The sequence below is a fragment of the Scyliorhinus torazame genome, chromosome 14 (assembly GCF_047496885.1).
Source record: "Scyliorhinus torazame isolate Kashiwa2021f chromosome 14, sScyTor2.1, whole genome shotgun sequence".
NCBI classification, from domain to species: domain Eukaryota; kingdom Metazoa; phylum Chordata; class Chondrichthyes; order Carcharhiniformes; family Scyliorhinidae; genus Scyliorhinus; species Scyliorhinus torazame.
Genome location: NC_092720.1, coordinates 214429141 through 214451816, shown reverse-complemented (window position 1 = coordinate 214451816; position 22676 = coordinate 214429141). Strand labels below are relative to the sequence as shown.

General features: G+C 45.9%; 1 protein-coding gene across 1 annotated transcript in view; it reads right to left on the bottom strand.

The window, feature by feature from the left end:
* The window catches only part of LOC140389154 (uncharacterized), a 181570-nt gene that overhangs the window by 2990 nt on the left and 155904 nt on the right, over window positions 1–22676 (bottom strand). Inside the window, exons 20-23 of the mRNA XM_072473313.1 lie at window positions 18212–18559; window positions 16384–16668; window positions 9921–10040; window positions 4442–4468 (exon numbers count right to left, since the gene is read on the bottom strand). Coding sequence (XP_072329414.1) covers window positions 4442–4468; window positions 9921–10040; window positions 16384–16668; window positions 18212–18559 — 780 coding nt within the window. The remainder of the gene's footprint in view (window positions 1–4441; window positions 4469–9920; window positions 10041–16383; window positions 16669–18211; window positions 18560–22676) is intronic.

The following is a 22676-nucleotide window of genomic DNA, read 5'->3' as shown; positions in this document are numbered from 1 at the left end:
GACCGTGAAAGACTGAGCTGCAGATTGAGAACTAAACTAAGCTACTTTACGCAATCACCCCACGATTACTACATTGTAACTCCAAAAACTAGGAGTTGAAAACCAGACAGCTCAAACCAACCATAATGCTGCGGCCATTTCCAGCTGGAATTGAACTGCAACCTTCTTATTCAGCCGATGTAAATCAGAGACCCAATATGGTTCCTAAATCTCTTATTCAGCCGATGTAAATTAGAGACCCAATATGGTTCCTATATCTCTTATTCAGCCGATGTAAATCAGAGACCCAATATGGTTCCTAAATCTCTTATTCAGCCGATGTAAATCAGAGACCCAATATGGTTCCTAAATCTCTTATTCAGCCGATGTAAATCAGAGACCCAATATGGTTCCTAAATCTCTTATTCAGCCGATGTAAATGAGAGACCCAATATGGTTCCTATATCTCTTATTCAGCCGATGTAAATCAGAGACCCAATATGATTCCTATATCTCTTATTCAGCCGATGTAAATCAGAGACCCAATATGGTTCCTATATCTCTTATTCAGCCGATGTAAATCAGAGACTCAATATGGTTCCTATATCTCTTATTCAGCCGATGTAAATCAGAGACCCAATATGGTTCCTATATCTCTTATTCAGCCGATGTAAATCAGAGACACAATATGGTTCCTAAATCTCTTATTCAGCCGATGTAAATCAGAGACCCAATATGGTTCCTATATCTCTTATTCAGCCGATGTAAATCAGAGACCCAATATGGTTCCTAAATCTCTTATTCAGCCGATGTAAATGAGAGACCCAATATGGTTCCTAAATCTCTTATACAGCCAATGTAAATCAGAGACCCAATATGGTTCCTATATCTCTTATTCAGCCGATGTAAATGAGAGACCCAATATGATTCCTATATCTCTTATTCAGCCGATGTAAATCAGAGACCCAATATGATTCCTAAATCTCTTATTCAGCCGATGTAAATGAGAGACCCAATATGGTTCCTAAATCTCTTATTCAGCCGATGTAAATGAGAGACCCAATATGGTTCCTAAATCTCTTATTCAGCCGATGTAAATCAGAGACCCAATATGGTTCCTATATCTCTTATTCAGCCGATGTAAATGAGAGACCCAATATGGTTCCTAAATCTCTTATTCAGCCGATGTAAATCAGAGACCCAATATGGTTCCTATATCTCTTATTCAGCCGATGTAAATGAGAGACCCAATATGATTCCTATATCTCTTATTCAGCCGATGTAAATCAGAGACCCAATATGGTTCCTAAATCTCTTATTCAGCCGATGTAAATCAGAGACCCAATATGGTTCCTATATCTCTTATTCAGCCGATGTAAATCAGAGACCCAATATGGTTCCTAAATCTCTTATTCAGCCGATGTAAATCAGAGACCCAATATGGTTCCTATATCTCTTATTCAGCCGATGTAAATCAGAGACCCAATATGGTTCCGAAATCTCTTATTCAGCCGATGTAAATCAGAGACCCAATATGGTTCCTATATCTCTTATTCAGCCGATGTAAATGAGAGACCCAATATGGTTCCTAAATCTCTAATTCAGCCGATGTAAATCAGAGACCCAATATGGTTCCTAAATCTCTTATTCAGCCGATGTAAATCAGAGACCCAATATGGTTCCTATATCTCTTATTCAGCCGATGTAAATCAGAGACCCAATATGGTTCCTATATCTCTTATTCAGCCGATGTAAATCAGAGACCCAATATGGTTCCTATATCTCTTATTCAGCCGATGTAAATGAGAGACCCAATATGGTTCCTAAATCTCTTATTCAGCCGATGTAAATCAGAGACCCAATATGGTTCCTAAATCTCTTATTCAGCCGATGTAAATCAGAGACCCAATATGGTTCCTAATCTCTTATTCAGCCGATGTAAATCAGAGACCCAATATGGTTCCTATATCTCTTATTCAGCCGATGTAAATCAGAGACCCAATATGGCTCCTATATCTCTTATTCAGCCGATGTAAATCAGAGACCCAATATGGTTCCTATATCTCTTATTCAGCCAATGTAAATGAGAGACCCAATATGGTTCCTAAATCTCTTATTCAGCCGATGTGTAGAGGGTGCCATCTCCGCTACTCCACTACTGGGCCGATATCTGGGGTTTGAATATCTGTGTGTGTCTCTCTCCAGCTGGCACTGAAACTTCAGAGGCCAGGGGATGTCGCACTGGGACACTTCCACTGAAGAGAGCACTGATTCAAGCCTGCCGTTTATTCCTAACCGACAGCCTGAGACTTATATCACACAGATCTCCAGACCCCTACCAATACCCAGGTGATTCTCTCTCTTGCCGGTGGTGCAACAGCCACCCGGTTCCTACTCCACTAGAGTAGCTTTCCCAAGAGAGAGAATAGGACACTGCTGTTTATTCCCTAACCAGCAGTCTGTCCTGAGTGAATCGCTCAAGATGACCCTCGATTCCTGAACCCGGAATTAAGGTGAGGAGTATTTTAACAATGACTTGGTCAGAGGTCGCTGGTGAAAGATTGAAGAATTTAAACGACTCCAATTGTCATCAAATCAAGGTTTATTGTAAAACCCAGGTCAAAATCATCAACAGAAGAAACACAATACAATCTTATACTCTAATATACACTATGTCTATTCAAAGGTAATATAGCGGACACAACGAAAATTCTTATGCTTACACAGGTTTTAGCAATATCACAGGCACAAAACAAGTTCCCTTCCCCAAAGCCTCAACCACTATTAAAATCAAGGGAGTTTCGTAAGCTGCTGCGGAGTACTTACGGTCACAGGCTGCAGAGGTCAAGTCAGGGGTGCAGAGGTCGAGCCACGAACGAACAGGCCCTACTCGAAAACACAGCCCCTTTTATATAGTTATACCTGGCTTTGTTCTGTGATCGGCCAGCCCCTTTTGCATTGAAAAGGTAGGTTTTTAAAGTTCCCGCTGGCCCCGCCCCCTTTGGGCCGGTCAGAGCTGTATGTTTCCGGGGTATTCCTTGCAGGTCCGCTTCTTCCAGCTAGGCAGACCTGCGCGATTTGAATTTGGCGCTGGCTCCGCCCCCTTCTTTCAGTGAGTTTCTGCCGGCAGCTTCTGTCAAGCTTGGAGTACCTCCCCCAGGTCCGCCTCCAACTTGGTTTTCCTGCCGGTAGCTTCTGTCAAGCTTGGAGTACCTCCCCTAGGTCCGCCTCCAACTTGGTTTTTTCAGACCTGCGCGATTTGAATTTGGCGCTGGCTCCGCCCCCCTTCTCCCAGTGAGTTTCTGCCGGTAGCTCCTGTCAAGATTGGAGTACCTCCCCCAGGTCCGCCTCCAGCTTGGCTTTTCTCTACCGCTGATTTTCTAGGGGCTTTTCCAGCGCAATATGCTGGACTCAGACAGTCTGATTTCTAGTTTTAATGAGGTTAGGCTCTTCTGTGGAGAATTTCAGTGTCTTCCAGCTGCTCCGGAGATGGCTGCTATTCTCACCTCGCTATGTTGATGGGGTGCTAATTGGATTCTGCTCTGGTGGAGGCCAGGTCATTTACATTTGCATGGGGCTATGACCATCCCATTGTCCTGCTTGCATGCAAGCCTCCTGTGTATTCCCGTGCCCCTTTGTCTGTGTCTTGATGTTATCTTGTTGTCTGGCTCCTTCTTCCTTGTAGCTCCTAGGGGGGTGTTTGTAAATGTTTATGTATTTATGCCCTTACTCAGCTCAGCGGGCCAAGCCTGCTGGGAAAACTGGTTCTGTTCCCTTGGCTGGAAAGTCGGTTTACAGTCTCTGAGTTTTTATTCTTGGGCAGTTCCAAAAAGGCCGAATTGCCCGAAAACCTTACAGATGTAAATCAGAGACCCAATATGGTTCCTATATCTCTTATTCAGCCGATGTAAATCAGAGACCCAATATGGTTCCTATATCTCTTATTCAGCCGATGTAAATCAGAGACCCAATATGGTTCCTATATCTCTTATTCAGCCGATGTAAATCAGAGACCCAATATGATTCCTATATCTCTTATTCAGCCGATGTAAATCAGAGACCCAATATGGTTCCTATATCTCTTATTCAGCCGATGTAAATGAGAGACCCAATATGGTTCCTATATCTCTTATTCAGCCGATGTAAATCAGAGACCCAATATGGTTCCTAAATCTCTTATAGAGCCGATGTAAATCAGAGACCCAATATGGTTCCTAAATCTCTGATTCAGCCGATGTAAATCAGAGACCCAATATGGTTCCTATATCTCTTATTCAGCCGATGTAAATCAGAGACCCAATATGGTTCCTATATCTCTTATTCAGCCGATGTAAATCAGAGACCCAATATGGTTCCTATATCTCTTATTCAGCCGATGTAAATCAGAGACCCAATATGGTTCCTATATCTCTTATTCAGCCGATGTAAATCAGAGACCCAATATGGTTCCTATATCTCTTACCTTCCAAAGTGCAAAACCGTTGTAGTTCTGAAAGTCAAGGACACAGGAATATATTAGTGACAGATTATACAGTTACTGTTCCACACTGCACCGCAATACTGGATACACAAACTGAGCACAATTCCTATCTAAATACAAAATTAAACTCATTACAGATTAACAATGAAAGTGTGATAATATTAAGAAATCGTTTTAATATTCTAACACTCTGGAGACTTGATAGAATTTACAAATGTTTTTTCACCTTTCACTTAATTCTCTAGTGATGACATAATGAGCTGAATCCCAGTAACGCTCACGGCCTGTTCAGCTATTGACATTACCTAATGCACCATTCAAATTAGGCTGTATATTCATTGGATGGGAGTTCCCACGTCCCCATGTCGTGTTATTCGGCGCCTGAGGCAGCTTGCCTTTGGCTGCCTGCGGGATCATCCAGTCCCGGCAGTATCTGTGGTCTTTTCAGAGTCTCGGCAGTTCCACCACCGAGGAACCTACAACAGGGTAGGGGGAGGGTCACCATCGGCAGGAATTCAAGATCCCATTGGTGGCAAGTGTCATAAGAACATAAGAACGAGGAACAGGAGTAGGCCACCTGGCCCCTCAAGCCTGCTCTGCCATTTAATGAGATCATGGCTGATCTTTGTGGACTCAGCTCCACTCTCCGGCCCGGACACCATATCCCCGAATCCCTTAATCCCTTAATCATGATATGCAGACATGCACATAATGAGGTACAGACAGGCAGCTAATGAACACAGAGAACAGGACATAACCAATCAGCAGGCAGAACACTTGGGGGTGGTTTCCCACTATAAAAGGCACAAAGCACTCACACTATGCCTCTTTCCACTGGGGACATCTACAGAGTAGTCAGGTGTATATATCACATAACACTTACAGCTCCTGGCTAAGAGCTAGTCTGGTTCAGTCAGACAGAGTAATCACACTTAGGTTAGCAGAGAGTCGAACTCACAGAGAACTGAGCTAACTGTGTGATAGTAAAATAAATCAAATTGAACTAACTTCAAGGTCTGGAGTATATTTCAGTTATAGCTGCATCCCGTTGCAGTCCGTGTTATCTCAGTGTGCTTAACACGACATGGTACCAGAAGTCTGCTATCCCTAGGTGGTTTACCTCAATCTGTTCTGTGACGACCAACAAACGACCAGCAAATGTATCCCGGCACCATGGAGAAAATCCCACCCACAGTTTTGAGCTTTTTAACACTCCCTTCCATTCAACATTTATTACCAAGACATAACTATTTTAATCTTATCAATTCACGGGTCCTCGGTACATCCAGTATCAATCACTGGTCAGGCCACCTCTAACTGATTCCTTGCATCCCTCTCCACTCAAATCCCCTTCTTACTCCATTTCCTCCTTGTGTCCAGCCCTCTCCTCATGGCACCTCCAAATTCTAGATCTCCAGGCTTTTCCCTCCCATTCACCGTGACTTTGTTCAACTACCAAGCGGCTCAGTCATATCCCTATCTCAACTTCTGATGCCCATGTCCTCAGCAAGTTAAGGAATCCTGAAATAGCCTCTCTCGCCATCAAACTGTCTCCTGAAACCTTTCTGCTCTTCCGCTTGCACGGTCAACAAATGAACAATGTGGGGGTGGGGAGGGGGGGGGGGGCAGCAAATAAGCCATTTGAGGAATTCCCGCTGGAGATACTCTGGATAGAAACTAAAACTATTCCCGTAAGGAGGAAAGATTGAGGCTGGGATTTTCCTGCCCCTCCCCCACGTCCTGTTTTTCAGTGGCAGAGGAAGCGCACCATTGGCCGCTGGTGGGATCTCCCAGCCCTGCTGAGTTCTATGGCATTTTGTATGGCTCACCCACCCCGCCCAGGAACCCAAGTGGGAGGACGCCTTTGGCAAAGCCGGAATATCCTGCCAGAGGGAAGAACTGCAAAATCCCACCCTGGGTGTCCAATTGTTGAGCTCCCTAAGGGCAAGGGAAGTTGCGGTTGCAGTAAAATGGGAAAAGAGGTTTATGATAAATGTAATGAAAATGAAAATGGCTTATTGTCACAAGTAGGCTTCAAATGAAGTTACTGTCAAAAGCCCCTAGTCGCCACATTCCGGCACCTGTTCGGGGAGGCTGGTACGGGAATTGAACCGTGCTGCTGGCCTGCCTTGGTCTGCTTTCAAAGCCAGCAATTTAGCCCTGTGCTAAACCAGCCCCTGATTATGTAGAACATAATCAAACACCAGGGGGCATACAGGGAATTCAGGGATAGATTGAAGAAAACATATGAGATGGACAAATGGAGTGTGTGTGAGAAAACAGTGAGTAACATAACTCAAAAATCTTGATGAAACATAAAAAGTAAAATGATAGTTCACTGTACGATCTCTTATTTATCTTTGAAATAAGAGTCACAGGTCTGGTTGATTGAAGGTGTTCAAAAAATACAACTTAATTTGCTGTTCATTCACCTTGATTGCCTTACTTTTGTAAGGGCCACGAAGAATCCAGCACGAGTTTTAAGGATACAAAGTAATAACATTTATTTACTATAACATATATACATAACAGTAGCAGTAACTTCCCTTGCTACATACTCCTTCCTGCTGGTTCCTGAACTGGCCAGCTTTATTTATACTAGGAGTTTCTCTGCCCCCCTCATTGGGGAAGCTCATACTCCCACAGGATTGTGGGATTGTCATTAGTCCCCAGCTAATGGTACGTAGGCAGGTTATAACACTTACATCAAAACATAATAAAGAGAGTTAAACGGAAACATAAGAAAATATTAGAAAACCAATGGATGGTTCAGAATTTCTTAAGAGCATAGATTCAGAACAAAAACTTTAATCATGAAGCCTTATTTCTAAAGAAATTCTTATCAATGGTTTAATCCCCCTTTCACTCTCATCGGTTTCTAATTCTCAGCTGAGATTTCCTGATTTATTCAAACAACTGTCTATCACTTAGAACAAGATTTGTTATCCAGGCATTGGTCATAACTTAAAATTCATTAATGTCCATCAAATTAATTAAATGTCTACGTGCACCCACCACATATGCCATTCCTGCAAAGATACGGTCGGCATGGTAGCACAGTGGTTAGCACTGTTGCTTCACAGCTCCAGGGACGCAGGTTCGATTCCCGGCTCGGGTCACTGTCTGTACAGAGTCTGCACGTTCTCCCAGTGTCTGCGTGGGTTTCCTCCGGGTGCTCTGGTTTCCTCCCAGGTGAGGTGGATTGGCCATGCTAAATTGTCCCGGTAAAGGGCCTCGGTAACTGAAGGCACAGCCGCCAATGCCACAGTGACTAAAATCAGGAATGTTCATGAGATCTCAGAGGGTTGTGGGACTGGAGAAGATTTGAGATGAGGAAGGGGTGAGGCCAGATAGGGATCTGACAACAAAAATAAGCCTATCAAGTTTATTGGGTTGCTTAACCAGGAACCGTTATAGGCGAGGACACGGGTGAAGCATAATGATATTTCCTGCGAGTTAAGACACAGGCAGCAGAGTTTTCGATGACCTCAAGTTTAGAGGGTAGAATGTGGGAGACCAGTGAGGAAGTGCTTTGGGATTGCCAATTCTAGTAGTAACTGTGGTGAATGTATTGTACCAATAATTCACCAGTGTATTTGTATCTGTGCTGTTGCCCTTGTGGGCTTCTCCTATGGGCCATTGCATGGCATTATCCATAGGGGAACATTTTGGGGCATGTATGGGCTCCGCCCATGGCTCCTTCCCTTGAACAGAGGTATAATGAGCAGTCAACCTGTAGGCGGTTCTCAGTATTGGTTCAGTCGCAGGCAGGCACTGTTCTAAGTTGATTAAAGTCACGGTTTACTTCTACTCATGTCTCGAGTGAATTGATGGTCGCATCAATAACCAAGGGCATCGCTGAAACATGGTTGCTAATGGTGAACCAAATAAAGTCAGCGACGCTCAAGTGGCCGTAAATGCACGAGCACAGGTGTCCGAGGATTATGGGGCCGGAGATGAGAGGTCATGTGGTGATAACATTAATGATTCCTTCTCTTCACCGGTGGTGTCGGGGCATTGTCACTGGACTAGTAATCCAGTGACCCAGAGTAATGCTCTGGACATCCAGGTTCGAATCTCACCACAGCAGATGGTGGAATTAGAATTCAATAAAAATCTGGAATTAAAAGTCTAATGATGACCATGACATCATTGTTGTAAAAGTCTATCTGGTGCATGGATATCCTTTAGAGAAGGAAATCTGCCATCTTCCAGGAAAGGTGCCCAACTCCCCCCACCCCCTCCACCCCTCACCCAAGTAAATAGGTACCCAGCTCCTTCGGTGCCCGAATCTTCCTCAGTAAACAGCGCCCGAATCTACCCCACTGTGGTCTCAGCATCTGTCCTTCCTCTGATTTGTCGTGTCGTTTGTCTGACATCCAGCTCTGGATTAGCAGAAATTTTCACCAAATATATATTGATAGTGAAACCACTGTCCTTCTTTATCTTTTTACCTGGAGGTGCATTTTCATACCAGGGAATGGTAAATATTGAACTGGGCTCCTTCTCTTGATCACTGTACAGTTACTCGAGCAGAATTGTGTGTTTGAATGACAGATGGAAGCCAGGTCAGGTTTGGCTGTAAAAGGGCCACCAAGCCCAACAGATCGATTCCTCCATTCAATCCCAGGCTTTAATAGACTCCCGTTCCCTTTCATTGAGAATTTACTTGATTCCACAATGTTGACCAACAGTTCAAGTTAATGATAAGGTCTCTTTAAATTATGCCATGATTGCATTTGTCAGTTAAGCTTCCCTGTATTCCAACATTTCCTTGTCTATTTCTATGTGCTCATTGTTTTGTTCCTCTACACGAAGATCTTCTCCCTTCCCTAGGTAACCTAGAATTAAGCCAAGAAATGTCATTATTTGAGTATCATAGAATTTACAGTGCAGAAGGAGGCCATTTGGCCCATCGAGTCTGCACCGGCTCTTGGAAAGAGCACCCTACCCAAGCCCACCCCCCAGTAACCCCACCCAGCACTAAGGGCAATTTTGGACACTAAAGACTATTTAGCATGGCCAATCCACCTAACCCACACATCTTTGGACTGTGGGAGGAAGCCGGAGCATCCGGAGGAAACCCACGCACACACGGGGCGAACGTGCAGATCCACACAGACAGTGACCCAAGCCGGGAATCGAACCTGGGACCCTGGAGCTGTGAAGCAATTGTGCTAACCACAATGCTACCGTGCTGCCCTGTAGCAGCATACAAAGTAGCAGCATAATGATTAAATTCTCCTTGTGCATACTAAAATAAAGTTCCACTTTCTCACCATCTTTTTCTAATCCAGCCTAAGGTTTAGATGATGAAATTCATCCTATAATTCCAATTCAAATGTTACTTTGTGACTACGGTTGCAATCTGCAGTCACTTTGCTATTCACATTCACTGATGTCATGTTTTATAGATCTATTTATCGTAACAATGTATTTGCACTATTATTTGCACTCTTACCTTCAATTTTTTTATCTTCTTTTCTGTGCATCATTACATCGACAGCAACACTTGTAATCACGAGGCCTGCAACCACCCAGAAAATGATCAGCCAGATGTTGACTTTAGGGAAGAACTCATCTAAGGCAAGAGAAAAGAATTAGTACCTGGCTGGCATTGTTTGACATGGTACATGGCGGCACGGTAGCACAATGGTTAGTACTGTTGCTTCACAGCTACAGGGTCCCAGGTTCGATTCCCGGCTTGGGACACTGTCTATGCGGAGTTTGCACGTTCTCCCCGTGTGTGCGTGGGTTTCCTCCGGGTGCTCCGGTTTCCTCCCACAGTTCAATGATCTGCAGGTTAGGTGGATTGGCCATGGTAAATTGCCCTTGATGTCCAAAAAGTTTAGGTGGCGTAAGGGCATAGGGTGGAGGTGTGGGTTTAAGTGGGGTGCTCTTTCCAAGGGCTGGTGCAGACTCGATGGGCTGAATGGCCTCCTTCAGCACTGTAAATTCTATGATTCAATCACTGAGCTCTTTCTCCTCATTTTAAGACTAAGACTAATCTCAGGTAGTGACCCCGATCCAAATTATATTAGTAACTTTCTTTTGAAAAATAAAGAGATCCCAGTTGCTCACTAAAAGAATGAAGTTGCAAGATTACACAGTTAAAACAGAAGGAAGTTTACTAGACAAGAGTTAATCAAAGCAAACATTAAATGCTGTCTTAGTTAATCATTGATGTTCTTAAATCCAGAGTCAATATTATTTAAAGGTGATAACAGGCAAATTGCATTCAATTATAAATTACTAATTACACATTAAATGCAGATTTAACTTATATCGTACAATTTGGCCCACAGTCTACTCATCACAGTGGTCAATCTCAGTCACGAGCTCTGTCTTCCTTATGTCAGTTCCTCTTCTACCAGGAGCTAACTTGATTCCTGGTCGATGGCGCAGCACAACCGAATAGAGTTCCATGGCGATCTTCTTCAAAAGAATAACACGTCTTGCAGAACCTGTTTAACGAGGTCTGGATGGCATGGATCCACCAATGCTATCTTCAAGTCACAGAAACAGCTGTAGCAATGGTTTTGTTTATTCTTAGATTCTGGATCGAGGCTCTGCCTTCCTCAGCTTGCCGGAGTTGCCCCACTGGACTTGTCAACTTCTACACTCTCTCTCTGCTCAGGTTCCTCAGATGTCTTCATTGGTGGAAGTCAAAAGTTCAAAGGTTAAAGGGGACACTTGGAGATAATGCTGTTCCTCTGTGCCTGTCGCCTTTGCTGATGGAGGTCACGGTTTGGTCAGGATGCAACAATGGTGGACGGAGGAGGTGCTGAATCTGGAAAGTAGGGCGGTGATCTAATAGGCTTCTTTGCCCTGAATGTTACTGAGCTTTGCGCGTTAGGGCAACTGCACCCAACCAGGCTTGGAGCCAGCATTACATCATCATAGGAGCAGAAGTAGGCCATTCAGCCCATCGAGTCTGCTTCACCATTCAATGAGATCATTACTGATCTGACAATCCTCAACGTCACTTTCCTGCCGTATCCCCATAAGCCTTGATTTCCTTACTGATTAAAAATCTATCTCAGCCTTGAACATGCCTAATGACCCAGCCTCCTCAGCTCTCTGCTGTAAAGAATTCCACAGATTCACTACCTTGTGAGAGAAGAAATTCATAGAATCCCCTTGGTGCCGAAGGAGGCAATTTGGCCCATCGAGTCTGCACCGATCCTCTGAAAGAGCATCCTGCCGAACCTCACTTCCCCGTAACCCACCTAACATTTGAACTAAGGGACAACTTAGGGGGACCAATCCACCTAACCTGCACATTTTGGTCTGTGGGAGGAAACTGGAGGAAACCCACACAGACAGTGTGCAAACCTCCACACAGTCACCCAAGGAAGGAATCAAACCCGGGTCCTTGGCACTGTGAGGCAGCAGTGCTAACCACCGTGCCATCGTGCCTCCTCATCTCTGTCTTAAATGGCGACCCCTTACTCTGACATTATGCCCTCTGGTCCTAGACTCTCCCACAAGGGAAATAACCTCCTGTCTTGTGCCTTGTAGTTGATAGAAAGACGAGGGAATCAGGAGCTTTGCCACTTGCTACACTCATAGAATTTACAGCGCAAAAGGAGGCCATTCGGCCCATCGACTCTACACCGGCTCTTGGAAAGAGCACTCCCACTCTGTTCCCGTAACCCAATCCAACCTTTTTGGACACTAAGAGCAATTTATCATGGCCAAATCCACCTAACCTGCACATCTTTGGACTGTGGGAGGAAACCTGAGCACCCGGAGGAAACCCACGCAGTCACGGGGAGAAAGTGCATACTCCACACAGACAGTGACCCAAGCCGGGAATCGAACCTGGGACCCTGGAGCTGTGAAGCAACTGTGCTAACCACTGTACTACCGTGCCGCCCCCCCCCCCCCCCCCCCCCCCCTCCCGTGCTGCAGAATACCCAGCCTCTGAGCTGCTGTCATCGCCACTACAGTTGTGTGGCTGGTCTTGGTGCATTTCTGATTTAATGGTGACTCAATCGAAGCACTGATACTGGAGCATTGGTGATGTCAAGTGAAGTGTACAGTTCATTCTTGTTGGAGTTTGTCATTATTTGGCAGTTAAGTAGCAAAGCAAGAATCGCACTACATCAAGCTTAGAGCACTAGCTGCAAGCAGCATGGACTGCCTCATTATCAAAAGAAATGCAAATTGGAGAAGAGAACGACAATTAGCAAATAGCCCTTCTTCAGCTTCATGACGATGGGAAGATCACTAATGAAGCAGGTAAAAAAATTTAAACCCAAGACCTTGCCGTGAGGAACTCCAGCAGTGATGTTCTGGGGTTGAGATATTGATCTCTCACAACCACAATGATCCTCCTTTCGTCAGCGATGACTCCAGCCCAATAGAGATTCTCTCTGATCTCCATTGATCTAAGTTTTACTCGGGTCGCTTGGAGCCAGTCAGATAAATGCAACCCTTTACATCATGGACAGTCATTCCCATTTCATCTCTGGAATTCAGGATGTGGATCCATGCTTAAGCTCTGGAGAAACAAATACTGAGCACCAATAAGCCGGCTATTGGTGATTGAGTGAACCTTGATGACAATAGTTGGGGAGGGGGGGGGGGGGATGTAAATCAGTGAGCAGTTTCCTTGCTCACATTTGACCTGTAACCATGAGGCTTTCATTGGGACCCGCGTCAATTTTGTGAGTTCTCAATGCCATTCCCACCTGACTATCTATCACTGCGGCCGTATCTCTGATAATCTGGGGCAGGATATACCCAGGGTACAGTAATGGAGGAGTCACGCTGACTGAAACATGTGTAGTATGATTGCATCAGGCTGTTGCTTAACTGGTCTTTGGGACAGCACTCCCCGCCATGGCCAAATCCCAGATGTTAGTGAGGAGGATCTTGCAGAGTCAACGGCTGATGTGAAATTTATTGCTCTCAGTCCCGCTTGCAAATGAGAAATCCATGCAGCTTGTTTCTCCTTTTCTTTTCCAACAGATTTGTGTGATTGAGCAGCATTTTAGGACACTTTAGAGGACAATTAAATGTCAGCTTCATTGGTGTAGCTATCCGTACCCTAGTCTGTGATAGGTGTCCTAGGAGTCAATCACAGACTGGGGAGGGTACAGATAGTAGGCCAATCACAGGCTATACAGGGCACGGATGGCAGGCCAATCACAGGCTGAACTGGGTACTCAGATGGCACACCCAGCCCAAAGGGTATGCAGTTGGGGCCTCCGATCCTCCTGGAGACCCCCACAATTGCCGTTCCATCTCAGACACAGAATTTACAAAGAAGGAGGCCATTCGGCCCATCGAGTCTGCACCGGCCCTTGAAAGGAGCACCCTAGCTAAGACCACACCTTCAGCCTATCCCCACACTTCCACCCTATCCCTGCAACCCCACCATTACCTTTTTTTTTTGGACACTAAGGGCAATTTAGCATGGCCAATTCACCTATCCCTGCACGTCTTTGGACTGTGGGAGGAAACCGGAACACCCGTAGGAAACCCACACAGACGCAGGGAGAACACGCAGACTCCGCACAGACAGTGACCCAGGCCTGGAATGGAACCCGAGACCCTGGCTCTGTGAAGCCACTATGCTACCTTGCTGCCCTGTACAAACAGCACTCACCCGAGGTCTCTGAGGTGAAGGGATAGAATCCCAAAGCTTCAGGTATCTCAGGAATCTTCACATTAGAGTAAGGCTTACTGCCTCGCTCGAATATGAAGATTTGCGAAAAACGGATCCTGCCCACTGTGGATAATGTCTCGCGAGATTGCGTTGACTCTCGGGAGGTGTTGTGAACCGGGTGGATCCCGGGAGCGGGGTCTCCTGGCTTTCACCGGCCACACTGCGCCGAGGTGAGATGCTTTTCTGGCGCAGCGCAGCCGGAAGTTTGCGTCCAAAGTGTTATGTGGTAAAATGTACAGTGGTCATTTTAAATTAAACATTAGCCATTTTAAATCAATCCGCAGCTAGCTCCAGCAAAGAGCCTTTTAGAATTCAAACGCGGCCATGTTTGAATACGCCCATCAGGGGACAAAAGCAAATTACTGCAGATGCTGGAATCTGAAACAAAAAAAAAGGACAATTTCAGCAGGTCTGACAGCATTTGCGGAGAGAAAAGGGAGCTAACGATTCGAGTCTGGGTGACGTTTTGTCAAAGCTTGGACAGAGTCATCAAGCGTCAAAATGTTAGTTCTCTTTTCTCCCCACAGATGCGGTCAGACCTGCTGAGATTGTCCAGCATTTTCTGTTTTTGACCTATCAAGAGACAATTGGCTCTATTCATATGGCTGAATAAATCAATCACCCATCAACAGATAATCCTCTATTCATGGATCGATTGTTTGAAATAGGCAAGGTTAAATACAAACAAGGCACCAGAAAATGAACCCCTGGGGTCCTGCTGGGTGGCCATTAGGAACGCCAATGGGTGGTGCTACTCCCACCCTGTGACCTCTTCGTTTTGGGGCCGGAGAACAATCTGGAAAGGCGCGGGAGGGGTATAAGAATCGAACCCCCGGACCTCCCAGCAGCGAAGACGCCATGCAGAGGTAATTGAGGTGACTGACCAGGGGCAGAAGGAAGCCAAGTGCCAGACCCACCTTCGCTTAAGAAGACGTCAAGGAAATCGAGACTCAGAGAATCAGACCCCCAACACGACGGAGCTCATTGGCACGGGTAGTAATATGAATCCTGGGTCTGTTATTAGTGGGATAATTTAAGGGTTAATTTAACTGGTGTACTGTTTGTTGAATAAAGTTCTTTCATTTATACACTTACATTGTTCTTTATTTGTCTTGTCTATAAAGATACCTGGGTAAAACGTTTGATTAATAAACTGTTCAAAGTGTCTGACGTTTTACAGACAACAGGGCCGAAATTCTCCGGAAATGGCGCGATGTCCGCCGACTGGCGCCCAAAACGGCGCCAATCAGACGGGCATCGCGCCGCCCCAAAGGTGCGGAATGCTCCGCATCTTTGGGGGCCGAGCCCCAACATTGAGGGGCTAGGCCGGCGCCGGAGGAATTTCCGCCCCGCCAGCTGGCGGAAACGGCCTTTGTTGCCCCGCCAGCTGGCGCGGAAATGACATCCCCGGGCGGCGCATGCGCGGGAGCGTCAGCGGCCGCTGACAGTTTCCCACGCATGCGCAGTGCAGGGAGTCTCTTCTGCCTCCACCATGGTGGAGACCGTGGCGGAGGCAGAAGGGAAAGAGTGCCCCCACGGCACAGGCCCGTCCGCAGATCGGTGGGCCCCGATCGCGGGCCAGGCCACCGTGGGGGCACCCCCCGGGGCCAGATCGCCCCGCGCCCCCCCCCCCCCCCAGGACCCCGGAGTCCGCCCACGCCGCCTTGTCCCGCCGTTCAAAAGGTGGTTTAATCCATGCCGGCGGGACAGGCAATTTATCGGCGGGACTTCGGCCCATCCGGGCCGGAGAATCGAGCGGGGGTGCCCGCCAACCGGCGCGGCCCGATTCCCGCTCCCGCCGAATATCCGGTACCGGAGACTTCGGCAACCGGCGGGGGCGGGATTCATGTCAGCTCCCGGCGATTCTCCAACCCGGCAGAGGTCGGAGAATGACGCCCCAGTTCTATTCTCCCCTTCCCACACTGTTGCTTCAGCAGTTTCCGGCCAACAGTGACATTCACCTGTATCCCAGGTAAACAATAATACTCAGCCATGTAAAACGTGAATGATCTTGCTCTGAATCTCTATCCAGCGATCACTGTTGCAATATGAACATGTGGACATTGGGTGAGGACACAATAGGCTCACCTGCAGCATCACAGATAGCACTAGCAAGCCAACCCTTTTGATTTAAATAGAAAAACCACCCCTTGGGTATGCTCCATATGGGAAACAGTGCCCGTGGATCCACATCCAGTCCGAGTTAATTCCCTCAGGAGAGGAGACCGGTTTCTAATTTTGCACCTACCTGATATCTGGACATGGGCCTCTCGTCTTTTCTTCGATAGCGGGTTTTCCATGAAACATGAAAACCTGTTTACCGAGTCACTTGTGACGTCAACATGACTCTGGACAGTAATAAGGCCTCTGGAGTCCTTTAGGAATTCACATTCAGACTGTGCGGTCACATCCTGTCCATTCCCATCCTCCCACCGTATCACTGGATCAGGATACCATCCATCTGATTTACACACAATACGAAGTCCGCCTTTATTGTTTTCCTCCAGCTGCATCCAAGGCCGGTGTCCAAAACCTGCAATTAGGATTTGATGGGATTCAAACTTTTATTTGTGCAAAACTCTTCTGCCACCACCGCCACTTGTGAACCTTGTTTCCCAGACAGGAGTCTGTCTGTGAATCGGATAATGTTTCCTGTTTCCAGCATTCACAATCACAATCATTCCTTCATCTTCATTCAATGCCTTCATCAATAACTGCCAAATTAATATCACCAGTTTCTGTTTATTTAACCGATCTGGTTCACTAATGTCCTTTCGGGAAGGAAATCTGCCTTCCTTACCTGGTCTGGCCTACATGTGACTCCAGATCCACAGCAAGGTGGCTGACTTTTAACTGCCCCCTGAAATGGCCTGGGGAGACACTCAATTCAAGGGCAATTAGAGGTGAGCAGCAAATACTGGTCAAGCCAGCAAAGCCCACATCCCATGAACAATTTTAAAGAAACGTCTCTCTCTTCCCTGCTTTGTCTGTACACCAGGTGATACAATCTTATTTCATAATAATAATATAATAATCGCTTATTGTCACAAGTAGGCTTCAATGAAGTTACTGTGAAAAGCCCCTAGTCACCACATTCCGGCGCCTGTTCGGGGAAGCCAGTACAGGAATTGAACCCGCGCTGCTGCCTGGTTCTGCATTACAAGCCAGCTATTTAGCCCAGTGTGCTAAACCAGACCCTGAACCTGAACCAGCATCTGAAGAATGGCATAAATTTTGAGCTTGAGTTATAGAAAGCAGTTGAAATTTTGAACAAAAATCTGGAACCTTCCTGTAAATTCTTCATGATTTTCATTTTCCAGTAATATGAAACTTGAAAATTGTCATTCACGATTTCAAAATGTTGCAACTTGACTATTGTGCCTCATATTCACCAAAATGATGAATTCTTAGTTTACAAAGCCATAAGTGGAGATGTCGGCGTTGGACTGGAGTGAGCACAGTAAGAACATCTTACAGCACCAGGTTAAAGTTGGACTATGTCATAGAATTTACAGTCAGAAGGAGGCCATTCGGCCCATCAAGTCTGCACCGGCTCTTGGAAAGAGCACCCTACCCAAGGTCAACACCTCCACCCTATGCCCATAACCCAGTAACCCCACCCAACACTAAGGGCAATTTTGGACACTAAGGGCAATTTAGCATGGCCAATCCACCTAACCTGCACATCTTTGGACTGTGGGAGGAAACCAGAGCACCCGGAGGAAACCCACGCACACACGGGGAGGATGTGCAGACTCCGCAAAGACAGTGACCCAAGCCGGAATCGAACCTGGGACCCTGGAGCTGTGAAGCAATTGTGCTATCCACAATGCTACCGTGCTGCCCTGGGGCTGGTTTAGCACAGTGGGCTAAATAGCTGGCTTGTAAAGCAGACCAGGGCCAGCAGCGCGTGTTCAATCCCTGTACCATCCTCCCCAAACAGGCTCCGGAATGTGGCGACTGGGGGCTTTTAACAGTAACTTCATTTGAAGCCTACTTGTGACAATAAGCGATTTTCATTTTCCATTCTTACTTAGTTTACAAAGACTTCTTAGTTTGCAATGAGATGGACAAACCTTCAACTTTCAGGTTTAATACTGCTTCAGCTTGGTATGTTTGCAAGTTAATGAAACAGGTGTAGTTTCCTTCATCTGATGTTTTTATTTTCTTCAGTTTGAGAGAGGCATTTCCATGGGGAAACTTATCTTTAAAAAGTTCCGTCCTCCCTTTGTAAGCTTTGCCCTGTGCGTCAGGTCGATCCTGTCCATTGCTGTTTAAATGTACTGGTGAAGCTGAGTCTGATTTAAACCATCGAATCTCCAGGTTATCCAGATGTTTAACTGGTACCAGTTGGCATTCTAAAACAACATCTTCACCCACAGTGACTATGATGGGCTCGTCAGGCACCTGAACATAGAATTTCTCTGTAAAATAGACAAACAACTTCACATTTAATCTTCAGGGAGATCATTTGAAAAGAACAGAAATAAAATTCTATTTTCAGTGTAAATAATTCCGTTAAAAGTCATTAAACTGGAAAATATGTTTACAGTTATGAAATAAAGTGCCGAAACATTAGAACAAACTCTAACTCTAACTATTCCCTCTTGCGTTCTTTAGAGAAATACTGGATCACTTAATCAATTTATATGGATGGAATTTTCTCATTTTTTTTCCTGAGTGACAACTCGGGTGGGAAAAGTGACGCGTAGCCTGCCGGCTGCACTACCAGCTTTCCCTGCTGAATTTTTTAACACTTCGGGAAAAAGGAATCCTGGAGGCAAGTCCCACGATGTCATGTTGGCAGGGTGGCCTCTGAATGTGCCTGCCCCACCTGCAACCTCGGCTCCATGCACCCATTGTAAAGGGAATAAAGATTTCATAAAGGAACAGCCCCACAGACACAGAAGCCAACCCATCCACCAGAGAACCCCCCCTCCCAAACCTCTGCGACAGAAACCCCCACTGTGCCCCCTGGCCAATCATCGGGCATTTTCCGTCAAGACAACCTGCTAATCATATTTAAATGAATTTAGTGGGGTTCCCACCACCGTCACATCACTGGTGGTGTGTGTGTGGGGAGGGGGGGGTCGGGCACAATCGAACAGGGAAATCCCACCAGCGGAAAAGTCATTTTGGGTCTTCCCCCCCCCCCCCAATTCATGCCCACAACAACGGAGACGGGGGAAGGAAATCCTGCCCCCTCACCCCCCATGAATATGTTGGGTGATAAAGGGTATTCTGATTGTTAATCTCAGAATTACACTTGGAAGAGTAGTGCAGTAGTGAAATGTTAGTTAAACATCCGTTAGGTTATTTTGATATTGTTATGGGCCAGGGTTTAGAGAATCCCAAGTGTATCATGGAGTTCACCTGACCCACAACTTTTACTAGATTGTGGTTATGGGGAGCACATGGGCCCACTTTACAGGTGTGATGCCACAGAGATCTACAATACTTTTAAATTAAAACAATGTTTATTTATGAAACCAGTTAACACTTTATAAACACATAGTAAACATCTTAACAACTATCAACACTAACCCCCCCACAGATACAAGATTCTATAAGTATACCTTAATCTTTCCTTATTAATATCCATAAGGCTAGCACGGTAGCCTTATGGATAGCACAATTGCTTCACAGCTCCAGGGTCCCAGGTTCGATTCCAGTTTGGGTCACTGTCTGTGCGGAGTCTGCACATCCTCCCCGTGTGTGCGTGGGTTTCCTCCGGGTGCTCCGGTTTCCTCCCACAGTCCAAAGATGTGCAGGTTAGGTGGATTGGCCATGATAAATTGCCCTTAGTGTCCAAAATTGCCCTTAGTGTTGGATGGGGTTACTGGGTTATGGGGATAGGGCGGCGGTGTTGACCTTGGGTAGGGTGCTCTTTCCAAAAGCCGGTGCAGACTCGATGGGCCGAATGGCCTCCTTCTGCACTGTAAATTCTATGATAATCTATGAAAGGCAAAAGACCCTTTTTAACACAGAGATCAGGTTTAAATTCACTGCTGAGAGCAGTCAGCACTTTGAAATCAGCCAATTGATCTGGAGACAGTCTTTAGTTTGCAGAGAGAGATCCTTATACAGCTCCTTGCTTTGCAGCTATCCAGCTCTCAAAACAAAACTAAACACACCCTGCAGCAAAGAGCCTAAAACAAAAGTAAAGCAGACAGCCCAGCTCCACCCACACTCTGACATCACTGATAAACACCCCGTTCTTAAAGATACATCCACTACAGGTATTTTTATGAACACCCATTTCTTAAACGCCCATTTCTTAAAGGTACTCTCACATGACAATATTAGAAGGAAGTGAAGGATCATTTAAACCTTAATTTTAGTAGGCCTTCCATGAGAAGCAACAGGAACCAGAGGGTCTGGGAGATTTCAGGGCACATGCCGCTGCTGAAAGATTTGTAGAGAGGGGGTGGAAAGGAACAAGCCACAATTTTCTCGCTGTCAACCCAACTCCAGCGATTTCAGGATAATTCAGCTCAGGAGGAAGAGTAGGCCATTCAGCCCCTCAAGCCTGCTCTACCATTCAATAAGATCATCATTGATCCGTTTGTTTTGAGTTCCATATCTCCAACTACCTCCAATCACCCTGCCCTCTGCTGTCTTCTGAGGCAGAGTTCCAAAGTTGCACAACCCGCACAGAAAACATTTTTTCCTCATCTCTGTCCCAAAAGGGCAACCACTAATTTTACAACACTGCCTCTGAGGACTCTGGTCTCACCCATAAGAGGAAACACCCTTTCAACATAACATTGAAATAATTGTGGCTGATGACACCGGCTGTGAAGCATTTCCCAGGGACAAGAAGCATACATTCAGCTCTATTCCTGGTATTCTGTAATGCAGCAGTTTTACCACAGGGTGGTGTTGTGCATCATAGAACATAGAACATAGAACATTACAGCGCAGTACAGGCCCTTCGGCCCTCGATGTTGCGCCGACCTGTGAAACCAATCGAAAGCCCATCTACACTATTCCCTTATCGTCCATATGTCTATCTAATGACCATTTGAATGTCCTTAGTGTTGGCGAGTCCACTACTGTTGCAGGCAGGGCATTCCACGCCCTGACTACTCTCTGAGTAAAGAACCTACCTCTGACATCTGTCTTATATCTATCTCCCCTCAATTTAAAGCTATGCCCCCTCGTGCTCGACATCACCATCCGAGGAAAAAGGCTCTCACTGTCCACCCTATCCAATCCTCTGATCATCTTGTATGCCTCAATTAAGTCACCTCTTAACCTTCTTCTCTCTAACGAAAACAGCCTCAAGTCCCTCAGCCTTTCCTCATAAGATCTTCCCTCCATACCAGGCAACATTCTGGTAAATCTCCTCTGCACCCTTTCCAATGCTTCCACATCCTTCCTATAATGCGGTGACCAGAATTGCACGCAATACTCCAAATACGGCCGCACCAGAGTTTTGTACAGCTGCAACATGACCTCATGGCTCCTAAACTCAATCCCTCTACCAATAAAAGCTAACGCACCATACGCCTTCTTAACAACCCTCTCAACCTGGGTGGCAACTTTCAGGGATCTATGTACATGGACACCGAGATGTCTCTGCTCATCCACACTGCCAAGAATCTTACCATTAGCCCAGTACTCAGTCTTCCTGTTATTCCTTCCAAAATGAATCACCTCACACTTTTCTGCATTAAACTCCATTTGCCACCTCTCAGCCCAGCGCTGCAGCTTATCTATGTCCCTCTGTAACTTGTAAAATCCTTCCGCACTGTCCACAACTCCACCGACTTTAGTGTCATCTGCAAATTTACTCACCCATCCTTCTACGCCCTCCTCCAGGTCATTTATAAAAATGACAAACAGCAGTGGCCCCAAAACAGATCCTTGTGGTACACCACTAGTAACTGGACTCCAGTCTGAACATTTCCCATCAACCACCACCCTTTGTCTTCTGCCAGCTAGCCAATTTCTGATCCAAACTGCTAAATCTCCCTGAATCCCATGCCTCCGTATTTTCTGCAGTAGCCTTCCATGGGGAACTTTATCAAACGCTTTACTGAAATCCATATACACCACATCAACTGCTTTACCCTCATCCACCTGTTTGGTCATCTTCGCAAAGAACTCAATAAGGTTTGTGAGACACGACCTACCCTTCACAAAACCGTGTGGACTATCTCTAATCAAATTATTCCTTTCCAGATGATTATACATCCTATCGCTTATAAACCTTTCCAAGATTTTTCCCACAACAGAAGTAAGGCTCACTGGTCTATAGTTACCGGGGTTATCTCTACTCCCCTTCTTGAACAAGGGGACAACATTTGCTGTCCTCCAGTCTTCTGGCACTATTCCTGTAGACAAAGATGACTTAAAGATCAAGCCAAAGGCTCAGCAATCTCCTCCCTAGCTTCCCAGAGAATCCTAGGATAAATCCCATCCGGCCCAGGTAACTTATCTATTTTCACACTTTCCAGAATTGCTAACACCTCCTCCTTATGAACCTCAAGCCCTTCTAGTCTAGTAGCCTGAATCTCAGTATTCTCCTCGACAACA